This window comes from Microcebus murinus, chromosome 2, assembly GCF_040939455.1.
Source record: "Microcebus murinus isolate Inina chromosome 2, M.murinus_Inina_mat1.0, whole genome shotgun sequence".
Taxonomy (NCBI): domain Eukaryota; kingdom Metazoa; phylum Chordata; class Mammalia; order Primates; family Cheirogaleidae; genus Microcebus; species Microcebus murinus.
This window is the reverse complement of record NC_134105.1, coordinates 18,240,783-18,253,714: the sequence shown is the minus strand read 5'-3', so window position 1 is coordinate 18,253,714 and position 12,932 is coordinate 18,240,783. Positions and strand designations below refer to the sequence as shown.

Genomic DNA, 12,932 nt, shown 5'->3' with positions numbered 1-12,932 from the left:
GGGGTGCGGTGGATGGACAGGAGCAGGGGTCGTGCTTACCTCACTCTGTCATAAGGACCTCCGTAGGGATAGTGCTGTCGTGGTCCCATCGCCACATTTCCCAGCCCAGGGCCGGCAGCACGGCTGTAAGGGTCACCCATCCCGCCGTTGGGGCCCTGCCCTGAGGACATGAAGGGATCACCCCCTGGAGCTGAGTGCAGAAAAGCAGGCTGTGAGCAAATTGGTAGGTCAGCAGGCCTAGCAATCTACACCTTGCCTGCTCCAAAGACCTAGGCCCCCTTCAGAGTAATGGGTTTGATTTCACTGTTTTCCTGAGAGGTTTAAAATAGATCTGAAGAAGCCCCAACCAGTAAAACAGCATGTTCTTGTTAAGGAGTGACAAGGTGAGGCCAAGGAGAGGGAGATAAGAAAGGAGGCAGGGATGACGAGGAGTGGGTAGGTCAGGTAGTTAAATCAGGAAATACTTCATTTCAGAGGATGGTGCCACAAGAACTCTGAGCTACTCTCCAGATATCCCCCTATTTCCCTGGCCTTGTCTTCAAGGGAATAAGGTCAACAGCAGTTGGTCACCTTTCCTCATGCTGCCATAAGGATCCTTATTTGGCTCGTAGGACATGCGCCCCATCATGTCAGAGGTATTCATACTGGGCTGGTACCCAGGGTTTGGAGTCATGGAATTCCGCTTCTGGAATGTGGAGTCACTTCCGTCAGGAAAGGCATCCTGGATCCCAACTGAATTGCTCCTGCTCCAGAGTGAGGAAAACCAATTAAGCCCCAAACAGACTAATTCCTTTGATATAACACAGGCCACACAAGAGTCACTGACTGGGCAGGCAGCAGCAAGGACTACCCTTGGACTCCATAGGAGTTCTAATGCACTTAGCCCCAGGGTCCCCCAAACCACCTGCCCCTGCCCCTGCTCCTGGCCTTACCTCATGCCTGGCAAGGGGGGGATCTGACTATGTGGTGTGGATGCTGGAGTTGGTGGCTTCAAGTCTCCTCCTTCTGCCATGGAACTGCTGGTTGACTGAGGAGTCTGTGGCCCCTGCATAGACCCTGATCCCGCTGTGGACAGAGATGCAGGGTGAGCAGTTTGCTTGATGGGAGTGTTTAACTCTCATAGAAATATACAAATGCAGAATCTCTTTGGAAAAGATCTTTATAAAGCCTTTAAAAACCTCCATCACCCTTCTCAGCAGGGGGTCTGCAAGGCCAAGTCCTAATAAGGGGAATTTGAGGGTTCTGTTGCTTCCAATTTTTTTTTTTTTTTTGAGACAGAGTCTCACTTTGTTGCCCAGGCTAGAGTGAGTGTCGCGGCATCAGCCTAGCTCACAGCAACCTCAGACTCCTGGGCTCAAGTGATCCTCCTGCCTCAGCCTCCCGAGTGGCTGGGACTACAGGCATGCACCACCATGTCTGGCTAAGTTTTCTATATATATTAGTTGGCCAATTAATTTCTTTCTATTTATAGTAGAGACAGGGTCTCGCTCTTGTTCAGGTTGGTTTCGAACTCCTGAGCTCAAACGATCCACCTGCCTCGGCCTCCCAGAGAGCTAGGATTACAGGCGTGAGCCACCGCGCCCGGCCTGCTTCCAATTTTTGTTTTACATTTAGAGAAGAGGAGTAATGTGCCATGACATTATGCTTGTGATTTCTCAAGTCACTGCCAGCATCCCTGCCTATTTCTCTTTACTGCTCCAAGGATCTTGTCTAATTTATTAAACTTGTAGTGCTGGTGCACGAGCTCTTAGTCAGAGCCCCAAAATTCAGGATGGGGAGGGTCCATCTTGTCCCAAACCAGTAGCTCATTTCAGGAGCCAAGAAGCTTCTATGCTCAAGTATCCAGCACAGTGTCATTGCTCAGGTTCAAATGCTACTCTAAGCTGATGTGCATAGAACGGTAATTAACGTTTCCATTAGTTACCATTCCCAGCAGTAGATATCCCACTGCTGAGGCCTCCCCAGCAGATGAGTCATCTGAGGCACTCATTACACCCTCAGAGGTCAACACCAGGGCACACGTGTTTACACCCACCTTCCAGGCGCCCAGGCCTTCTTCCCTCCCCAGGCTCCCCTAGGCCCCAGCCTCCTCTCAGAAAGAAGGGTGGGCAGAGGCACTCCCATCAGAGTTCCATTCATATCCCCTCCCCACCCTCTCCTTCCCATTCATTACCATCTCATCTCCCTGGGGAATTCAGGGCTCTAGTCTGAACTGCATTCTAAGGTGCTGACATCAGTGGGCCAAAGCTCCCAGATGGCCTTGTCTTGCTATGATTTGCCAGTTTTCTCCTACTCATATGTCCCTCCCACTCACCAGTTTACAAACATTTGGCAAGATGCCAGGTACACAACAAAATTAAAACTTAAGGGCTGGGCATGGTGGCTCATGTCTATAATCCCAGGCTTTTGGGAGGCCGAGGTGGGAGAATCACTCGAGGCCAGCAGTTCCAGACCAGCCTGGGCAACATAGTGAGACCCCTGTCTCTACAAAAAAAATAAGAAAAATTAGCTAGGTATGGTGGTGTACACCTATAGTCCTAGCTATTCAAGAGGCCAAGGTGGGGCCTGGCGTGGTGGCTCATGCCTGAAGTCCTAGCACTCTGGGAGACCAAGGAGGGTGGATCGTTTGAACACAGGAGTTCAAGACCAGCCTGATCAAGTATGAGACCCCGTCTCTACCAAAAATAGAAAAAATTAGCCAGGCATGGTGGTGCATGCCTGTAGTCCTAGCTACTCGGGAGGCTGAGGCAGAAGGATCGCTTGAGCCCAGGAGTCTGAGGTTGCTGTGAGCTAGGCTGATGCCACAGCACTCTGGCCCTGGCAACAGAGTGAGACTCTGTCTCAAAAAAAAAAAAGAGGCCAAGGCAGGGAGGATTGCTTAAGTCGAGAAGTTCAAGGCTGCGATGTGCTACGATCACACCACTGCACTCCAGTCTGGATGACAACTTCATCTCTTTAAAAAACAACTCCCCCGGCAAAAAAAAACAATATTAAGAGCTGCTGCAAAGTACCCTCCAAGGGAGTTGCCACTGCCCACTCTTTAGTCTGCCAACCTGTTAAGCCCTATGGTAAGGCAGGGCAGAGCACTGCCAGGGTAACAGGTCCTCAGCCTTGGTGGGGCTGCTCACCCATCCTTACCAGGAGAAGGAGGCTGGATCTTGGCCTGGGACTTCTTGGAATCAGCAGCTGCAAAGATGTCTGGGGGAGGGTCTTCTCCCCGTTCAATCTTGCACTCAAAGGCATAGAGACACTGGATATACTGCTTTTTCAAGGAGCTGGCAGCACTGCTTGATGTGCCTACATTCAGGTTGGTCGCGAGTTCCCGCCATTTTTTGTTCTTGTTGACCTGTATAACCAACCAGAAGAGTTGGAATATATCTTCTACCTGGTTTTCCTGTCCAAAATCCCCACAATCCCCAAACCCCATCAGGCTGCAAGTTTTCTGCCCACAATCCCCAAACCCCATCAGGCTGCAAGTTACTCATCTCTTATAGAATCACCATTCTTACGTAATTGCAAAAGTTAATACTGCTTGGTGAATAGCCCACAACAAACGTTAAATCTGTGGCTGGTTTGCTCTATCCTCAGCATACTCCACTGTAACTATCAGAACGTGATGATTCAAGATAGGGCAAATCTCACATTCCTATTAGAAGAGAGTTCAGAGAGCCTGGTTTTTGCCTTACACAAATAACACTGCTGAAAAATGATTTGCAAATCACCTGCAGATCCCAATCCTATTTTAAATGCACTAATAAAAACTAACATTTTATAAAATGGAGACTCTTGTGGTAATATCAATGACCACCCCGCTTAACTTATTTTCTAGTGTCCAGATGTTCAAGGCCTCATGATTTCTTTTGTACCTCCCCAGTAGCCCGCTTATAGGTCTGTCTCCTTCCCTCAGCTTCCAGGCACATTGACCAAGACCATTCCCTAAATGCTCCCTAAAATGAGTCTTTCTGCTTTAGCCTGGTGGGTTTCTTTGTTCATGGGTTCTTATATGTATTCATCTACCATATGGTAAGCCTGTCCCCCCATGGGCTGGGAACAAGGGCTTTCCAGTCCTGATCCACAAAGGAAGTTCAATAGGTTGTGACACTTGTTGATATGGTACCTGTGATACCAGAGAGAAGAGTTTAAGGAAGCACAGAGGGGGATCACCTACATGGAGGGGAGGCGACCAGGAATACTTCCTAGGGCAAGTAACACCTGAGCTGAGTCTATATGGTTGGAGATGGCCTTGGTGGAGGAAATTCCAGACTTTGTCCCATACCCATGCCATCTGGGCCAGTTTATGGAATGGCTCCTCCCTCTACCTAAACCCCACTAATCCTTTAGAAAATCTTAAGACTCACCTTTTGCCTTGTTAGAGCATTCATAGACTAACTTATAATAGCACTCTTTTACCTCTGAATTTTCATTGACTTCAGAGTTCAATACAAAGCAGTGTCTAAAAAGTTTGCATCTTTTTGCAAACTGGAAGTCAGGGCCAGGCATTAGGATTTCTCTGTGCCTCATCCTAGGTTCACTGAGTCCAGAAGCCCACCTAATCCTAACCCAATGCTCCCTTTTCCCCACAAGTAAGAGAGGCCTGGCTATGAGTATCAGAATGGCAGGATTAAGCCTAGGGTCACCTCAGAAGACTTCTGTGGCTTTGCTTCCCACGCCAATTATGTGGCAGTATACACGTGTCTTGTTTTGTTTTGTTTTCCTTTGTGGGGGAGGGTAATAAAGCTTGAAGGGAGAAGGAATTCATAACTGACTGTTGGTTGGCTTCATTCCAATCACTTTCTTTTCTGCTGGTGACAGCTGTTTTCCTCTTCTGATTTAGAAGGTTTAGAGTAAGTCCCTCCCACCACGCCTCCCTCTGAGCTCAGCCACAAACTCTGATTCAACAGCAGGCTTTTGGTCTGGCAACTACAGAATATACATAAGAGGGAATTCTGCAAGGCACTGTGTGCTGTCAGTGTTGCCTCACCTGTTTGCCTCCTGAGCTGAGTCTAAAACAAAATTGTAAGGTACCAGTGTAGGTGCAAGCTCTGGGTGATGTCTAATTTAGAGGTTTTCACCAAGGATTAGTCCATTTACTTAAGTCTTTTATATACAGTAAATAAACACATAATTTCCCAACACTTCTTCCTTCATAACCTATTTCTATTAAGCAGCTCCTAAAATCCTATCTTTACTGGAAAGCGTCAAGGAATGAGAAGATCAACAACTGCCCTGGTTGCCTCTGTACCATCTTGCAGACCAATTTATGTGCCAGAAACCTTGCTGAAAGCTTTAATACTATTACTAACTTTTGACAGTCTAGCAGAATATACACTGGCCGTACTTTACAAATAAGGAAACTAAGTTCAGAGTGGTTATATACCTTAATTAAGGTCATATATGCTGTAAGTGGCTAAGACAGGATCAAAACCAGGCTCATCTCTCCAAATCCTACCCTTCCTACTATGCCAAATTGTCTCCCATGGAATCAGAATGCCCACAGACTCTCCCTGTTTTTGTACCTCAGTGGGACTATAGATACATGGTAAACTTAACTGCTAATACCTCCTACTACCAGGAAGGTCTCCTTATTTTCTAAGACCTGGTCTGTCAGTGTGCAATTCAGAGAGTGGGAGAGGATGATGTCCCTGTGGGATGCATGGTACCACATGAAGCCAATGAGAACCTAGAGAGGAAGCTTGTTGAAACCACAGAGGAAGCATCAGGCACTCACTCACCTGAGTCAATCCACCAATCTCCTTCACAGACACATATAGGCGATAGAGGTCCAGAGGTTTCCTACCCACAGCAGGCAGATTTGTCATGCCCATGGCCTTCTCCTCTGTGAAGGCCAGATAACGGTCCACCCACATCTTCCTCTCAGGCTCACCACCCAGTTCATACAACTTCGTGATCTTCTCATTGGTTGTAGTAGAAGAACTGGATTTCTGGAAGGTTCAGGTCAAAATTCATAGGAATGGGTTAGATTCAAGGCCTATGCTAAGGGTCTCAGAAGTCTCTTGATGAGGCAGTGACAAAGCTTACTCTGGAGTGGTCACTAACACTTGCCCTGCCTTCACCGGGTTGAAGGGCCAAAAGGGAGCTAGACTTTTTTCCTGCAAAGGAAGGATGCTAATACTGACTACATGTTATGTACTGGGAGCTGTGCTACATGTCTTTACATATGAGGTATTATAAAATTATCCCCATTTTTAAAGATAAGGAAGAAGGCACCAGGAAGCAAAGCCTGAGATCTTACAGCTTTTATGTGGCAGTGCTGAGTGCCAAACCCTTGTCCACCTGACATCAAAGCCCGTATTACTCCCACGCTACTACCCAGGAGCCTGGACACACTTGGGTACTGTGTTTTGGAGAATTTGAGAAACTCAAAACACAATCTTGAGGCAATGGGATAGATTAAGGAAGGGTGTCCCACCTGGCTGAAGGCTTTGGATATCTTTTTCATTTTTTTTTTTTTTTTTTCTCTCATGGAAAATGTTAGCTCTGTGTGGATGAAGGCTTTGTATATCATCCTGTCCAAGAGAGGCAGATGGCCATAAGGGCTGGGAGTAAGAGGTGAAGATTCACAGGAGATAGCAGCTGTGATTTTTATTTTCCCTCCTTATATAGATAGGGGAAGTGAGGTATGGCTAAGGATGGAAATGTTTCAAATAACCCAAATGCTAAGCAGGTTCCAAGGCTACCACACTGCTTTACAGACAGCACACCCATGACCAACCTATAGGGAAGCCAAGGACCCAAGATCCATCTGCCTCATCTCCTTTACAGAACACAGGGCACCAACCTTTCCTGTTGTTATGAGTAAGGCTGAGGAACAGAAGAGCAACTAGTTGCCCATGGCACAAACCATCTATCAATGCGTGAGTATAGGAGGCACAGTTTCACATAGGGCACCAGCCAAATAGTAGAGAGAACTCTATAATGCAGGGTCTGGCATTTCCTCCATAAAATGCAGCTCTGAGAATATTATGTTATTTACATCAGGATCCTGTAGGCTAACTCAAACCTAATTCAATGAGCTATTATTCTGGGACCCTTCTTGATAAGTAGGGTCAACAGCAGCTTTTACAGAGAATTTCTAATTGGTGTCATAAAAGGCTGGAATCTTCTCACTCTTTTCTTTTCCCTCCTATCACTGAAAAGGATAGCACACAAAGTTGAAAGGATTCAAGACAAAAACCATTACCTTGGATTTGGATTCTGTCTTGGGTGTCCCATCTGCCTTGTTGTTCATTTTGGTGGCTGGAGTTAATTTGACATCCCCAAGGCCCATCATCTCTGGGCTGGCTGCCATCCCTGTAAAAGAGAAAAGACTTCTCAAGCCCAATATGTTTAGCTATGATGTGACGATCACTTCTTTTTTTTTTCTGTTTTTGGGATAGGGTCTTGCTCTGTCACCCGGGCTGGAATGCAGTGGCATGATCATAGCTCACTGCAGCTTAAAACATATGGGCTCGAGCAATCCTCCTGCCTCAGCCTCCTGAATAGCTGGGACTACAGGTATGCACCACCATGCTCAGCTATTTTTCTATTTTTTTGTGAAGACAGGGTTCTTGTTATGTTGCTTAGGCTGGTCTTGAACTCCTGGGCTCAAGTGATCCTTCTGCCTTGGCCTCCCAAAGTGGTGGAATTTCATGCTGGGGCCATGGCACTTGGCTAAAGATAATGCTTGAAGAAATCCCTGGAGTGAGCAATAACTACAACTTACCTGCAGAATTGTTGGCCATGGTCCCACCCATGGAATATGGGGGTCCCTGAGGGTTGATCATGCCAGCCATACTATTAATCCCTTGTCCATAGGGAGGTCCAGTTCCCATCATGCCCCCTTGATTCATATTGGGGTAGCCTGGTGGCCTGAGGAAAAGAGAGAGTAAGAGAGACCAGGATTAGAGACTCTGAGCTTTCAGATTGGGACTTGAGCTAAATAGGGTTATATGATCATCTATTTAGGCAATAAAAAGAAAAATTTATGAGTCCCTAAAACCAGAACTATGTAACACTCAGATATTTTTCTTTTTGAGACAGAGTCTCGCTCTATTGCCCAGGCTAGAGTGCCGTGCCATCAGCCTAGTTCACAACCTTGAGCTCCTGGGCTCAAGCAATCCTCCTGCTTCAGCCTCCTTAGTAGCTGGGACTGTAAGCATGCGCCACCATGCTTGGCTAATTTTTCATATGTGTGTGTGTGTGTGTGTGTGTGTATATATATATATATATATATATATATATATTTTTTAGTTGTCCAGCTAATTTCTATTTTTTTAGTAGAGATGAGGTCTCGCTCTTGCTGAGGCTGGTCTCAAACTCCGGATCTCAAGCAATCCTCCCACCCCAGCATCCAGGAGTGCTAGGATTACAGGCGTGAGCCACCACGCCTCGCCCAGATGTTCTCACCTTTTATCTCCCACAAAAGGTTCTAAGAGGGTTTAAGCTCCACATAGCAAACAATAGCTCAAGGGGTATACTCTTTGAAGAATAGAGCCCTACTATGTCTTGTAAGTACTGCCTTCCTCAAAGTCACCTCCAAAGTCAAGATGTATCTCCATTTAAGGACCCTCTCTATGGCAAAAGGCCTAGAAGAAATGCTCAATTGTACTACTCTTTGTCATGCCAAACTCCAATCAGACTGGACTGGACCTATCAGCAGAGCACCTGGAGGTGGCTTTGCATTCTTTCCTGATGAGCCCAATGCAAACTCTGCACTCCATCATTCTGAAGTTCTACTAGATCTAGCTTTTTATAGTCAAATCACTCTATTCTAACTGGGTTCATCAACAGCTCAATAAGATTTACTTTAAGAACAGTGGGCATCATAAGCCAAGTGGCAGACTCTTCCTGGGGCTGGCCAGGGCTAAGTTTTAAAAAAAAAATTAAATAAAAAAAGGTGGGCAACAACAATGGGGAGAGGGGCATGGAGATGGAGCTTTGAGTAACAGTGGAATCATAGCGAAGTCCATGGCCAAAGAAGAAGAGATGAATGTTTAAGTCATTAAACCTAATCACACAAGCCTTCTGTACTCCAGCACACAGGACTACACAAAGCAGTAGAGAAACAGCAAACCACAACCATACCACCCTGTTTCTCATACCATAGATTCAGGTCATGTGTATCGTTAAGAATCCTTTTGGAAACCAAAAAAATTGACTGATAGATATGAAACCACCTACTCTGAAGAGTTATTTTTTAAATCAAAGGAATCTGTTCTTTACTTCATAGTATTTTAAAAAAACAGAAACAAAATAACCCATCCTTTTTTTTTTTTTTTTTTTTTTTTGAGACAGAGTCTCGCTTTGTTGCCTAGGCTAGAGTGAGTGCCGTGGCGTCAGCCTAGCTCACAGCAACCTCAAACTCCTGGGCTCAAGCAATCCTCCTGCCTCAGCCTCTCAAGTAGCTGGCACTACAGGCATGCACCACCATGCCCGGCTAATTTTTTCTATATATATTAGTTGTCCAATCAATTTCTTTCTATTTATAGTAGAGACGGGGTCTCGCTCTTGCTCAGGCTGGTTTCGAACTCCTGACCTTGAGCAATCCGCCCGCTTCGGCCTCCCAGAGTGCTAGGATTACAGGCGTGAGCCACTGTGCCCAGCCAGAAAACCTAGTTTTCTAAAGAGCTCTCACACCTCCCTCCTGGTTTAGGTCCAGAGGCATCTCAATGTCCTGAATGGCTCTATGATGGAACAATGGAATTCTTACACTGACATGCTCTTCACTTCCCAGCTTTTACCTGTTTTGGATAGAGTTGGCAGCAACATGCATGGCGACAGCAGTTTCTTGAGTTTTCCGGTTCATGCCCCCTGGAGGGGGACACATCCCTGACCCAACCTGAGGTGGCATATTGGCCATGTTAGGGCCATAAGGCCGGTTGCCCATGGAGGCGTGACTCATTCTCCCTGGAGGAAGTGTGCCATAAGGTGGGATGCCCGGCTGTCCATGCATCTGACCTCCAGCACCCATGGGATTCATGCTTCCAGCCATGCCTGCACTGGGGTAGTTGGCGTTGGGCAAGGCATTATAGTTTGGCTGCCTGGGGTAGCCTCCTGAGAGGGGAGGGTAAGAAGACACAGAGACTTGGTTAGTGACTCACTAGCAACTCACTAGTATTTCTCAACTCTCTAACTCCAAACGATGGGAATCATTTAATATTTTAATCAGGAAAGAGATCAACTGCATGGTAGCCTTTACCTCCATGGGGAAAAAAAGGAAAGAGGAGGCTAGGATCATGTAAAGGCAGTGTCCCCTCAAGTGTCCCCTTATCTTAAAGCAAGCACAGAGCAAGGCTGGCTTTGCTGCTATCCAGGTCTTTCAATTCCTAGAATTATTGCTTTTCTACATATTCTTTCCTTTCTTGCTTTCTATGCCATGCTCTGTGTAAGACACTCAGTTTTAGATCTGCCTAGGGCTAATTTTGAGCAAAGAACTATTAGGACTTATTCACTAAAAAAATAATTGTAATAACCAGTGGCTATTGGCTATCATGTATTAAGTGTGTATGCGCAGTGCTGGGGTAACACTATTATCTCCACTATTTTTTTTTTTAAAGACAGGGTCTCACTACTCTGCTGCTCAAGCTAGAGTGCCATGGCACAATCATAACTCACTGCAACCTCCAATTCCCAGACTCAAATGATACTCCTGCCTCAGCCTCTCCAGTAGCTAAGACTACAAATTTTTTTTTGTAGAAAGAGGGTCTTATTATATTGCCCAGCTGATCTTTAACTCCTAGCCTCAAGTCATCCTCCCGCCTTGACCTCCCAAAGTGCTGGGATTACAGGTGGGATCCACCATGTCTGGCCTATAATTCTATTTTTATAGATGAAACAGAGGCTCAGGAAAATTCAAAGACTTTCCTGAGTAAGGAAAGACAGAGTAAGTAGAGATAAGATGGAATTCTGCCTTGCCCTACTTGAGGACTCAGGCTGGGTGGATTTAAGGCAAAGGACAGTTCTATTCTTACAACCCAGATGGCAGCATATTAGACAAGAACTGTTCTCTTCTCTAGATTCTATCTACTCCTAACTGAGTAGAGCATACTCACCTTGTGGGCCATACTGACCACCCTGGGGACCATAGCTCCCCATGGAGTTCTGCTGGTAGGAGCCCATGCCTGTGTGCATCTGTCCTCCGGAAGGCTGACGCGGAGATAAGGCTGAGCCGGGCTGGGGGGAACTGTACTGGGGCATCTGGGGGTTCCTCTGCATATAACCTGTTTGTGGGTGGTATCCACACAGTTATTAGCTCAGTACAATGGGAACAAATGCTCTCCCCCTTATTCTGGGACTTTACCATATACATTTTCTTTAGCAGCTACTTGCATGGAGTCTCTATCTGGTTTGCTATATAGTCATGTGCCCTTTTAGGCACCTCCAAAGTGAAATAAGCCATTAAACAGGGCATGCCAACTGTTGAGGTTTAGAAAGACAAGGAATGATGACAAAGATCAAAATGGTGAATGACTTAATGGGTGAAGACTCAATGCTGAGTCTTCAGCAAATGCTGACCAAATGAGGTATAATGTAGGGAGAAATCTATCAAAACACACATAAGCACTGAGAAATGAAGAATGACTGTTGGGGAACACAATATTGGAGACACCAACATGGTCAAGCCCACTCTAATTTCACAATTTCCTGCTAGGCTCCATTACAAAGAAATGATAAATATTTAAGATGATAGATATGCTAACTACCCTGATATGATCACTATACATGTATTGAAACATCACTATGTACCCCATAAATACACACAATTATTATGTCAACTTTAAAAAAATGTAAAAACAATTTGATACTGGAATTGTCCTAAGCTTCATGGTCATACAGTTCTCCAAAAGCTACTGTATAGGCTACTACTAAAGTGTCTACCTTACCCTCCTGGCCGTCCCCAAAGCCCAGGCCCTCACCTCGATCTTGGGCAATGCTTGATTGGTTCATGGAAGGATGCATGATGCTGTCCGACTGGCCACTGGGTGGCCGAGGTGGCATCTGGTTGCCTGCTCCAGACAAAGAAAGATATAAGCAAATCATGTCTAAGCCTGGGAATTCTAGCTAGGAGGACAATTCTAAGCTGGAAATAGCTCAAGGTGAGGCCAAGCACCTCTCAGTATTTCATACAGAGAGATCCAGCCACAGAGTTCCCATCTCCCTTCTTCAAATGGTAAGGGGAAATCGTGCAGACATGAGCCAGAGATGCTCTCTTTGCCAATAGAAAACTGGGGATCCCTAATGCCACTGAGACCAGTCACCTTTCCCTCTCCCCAAAGCCCAGCACTTAAGGATACCTGGCACTGCAGCAGGCGAGAGTGGTCCTGAGCGAGATTGAGCAACACTGGCGGGGGAACCAACAGGGGACGGGGAGGGGCCTCGGATGCCAGGCAGGTGAGGGGAAGTATGAGGAGAGAATGGAGACTGAGCTGGATTACTCTGCTCTCCTTGGCTGCTGGAAATCCCTGATGTGCTCACTCCAGGGCTCAGAGCTCCTTCTGTCCCCATGGGGAGATCATCTATTGAACCAGACAGATCCTAGAACATACATACAAGAACATGGATTAATATATTAGGCAGAAAGATTCTTTCAATACTCCTATTACTTGTTTAGCATTTTCCTTAACCAAGAGAAAACACACCACACGTGTTATTTAGTCATGATACTATAGCTTATACGTGGCAAACTCTGTTAAGGAGTAGGTAGAAAATATCTTAGACTTGATTGGCCATATAGTCTTTGTCAAAGCTGCTTAACTTTGCCACTGTGGTACAATAGTAATCAAAGACAATATGTAAACAAATGGGATGTGGCTGTGTTTCAGTAAAACTTTATAAAAAACCTACCTATGTTTGCTGACCCCTATTCTATGACCTTAGAAGCAGATTAAATACTTTCAGTTTTTTCCCCAGTCCTAAGTTCTACAGTCATGAGA

General features: G+C 45.9%; 1 protein-coding gene across 3 annotated transcripts in view; it reads right to left on the bottom strand.

The window, feature by feature from the left end:
- Positions 1–12,932, bottom strand: part of ARID1A (AT-rich interaction domain 1A) — a 79,568-nt gene that overhangs the window by 8,076 nt on the left and 58,560 nt on the right. For 2 of the 3 annotated variants that reach the window (XM_012750580.2, XM_012750582.3), the window contains 11 exons: positions 12,294–12,534; positions 11,916–12,005; positions 11,052–11,219; positions 9,741–10,053; positions 7,724–7,869; positions 7,202–7,311; positions 5,733–5,942; positions 3,139–3,346; positions 933–1,065; positions 571–746; positions 40–190 (listed from right to left, as the gene is read on the bottom strand). In XM_012750580.2, the coding sequence (XP_012606034.1) occupies positions 40–190; positions 571–746; positions 933–1,065; positions 3,139–3,346; positions 5,733–5,942; positions 7,202–7,311; positions 7,724–7,869; positions 9,741–10,053; positions 11,052–11,219; positions 11,916–12,005; positions 12,294–12,534 (1,946 nt within the window). The remainder of the gene's footprint in view (positions 1–39; positions 191–570; positions 747–932; positions 1,066–3,138; positions 3,347–5,732; positions 5,943–7,201; positions 7,312–7,723; positions 7,870–9,740; positions 10,054–11,051; positions 11,220–11,915; positions 12,006–12,293; positions 12,535–12,932) is intronic. The other variant, XM_012750581.3, reaches the window with a different exon arrangement.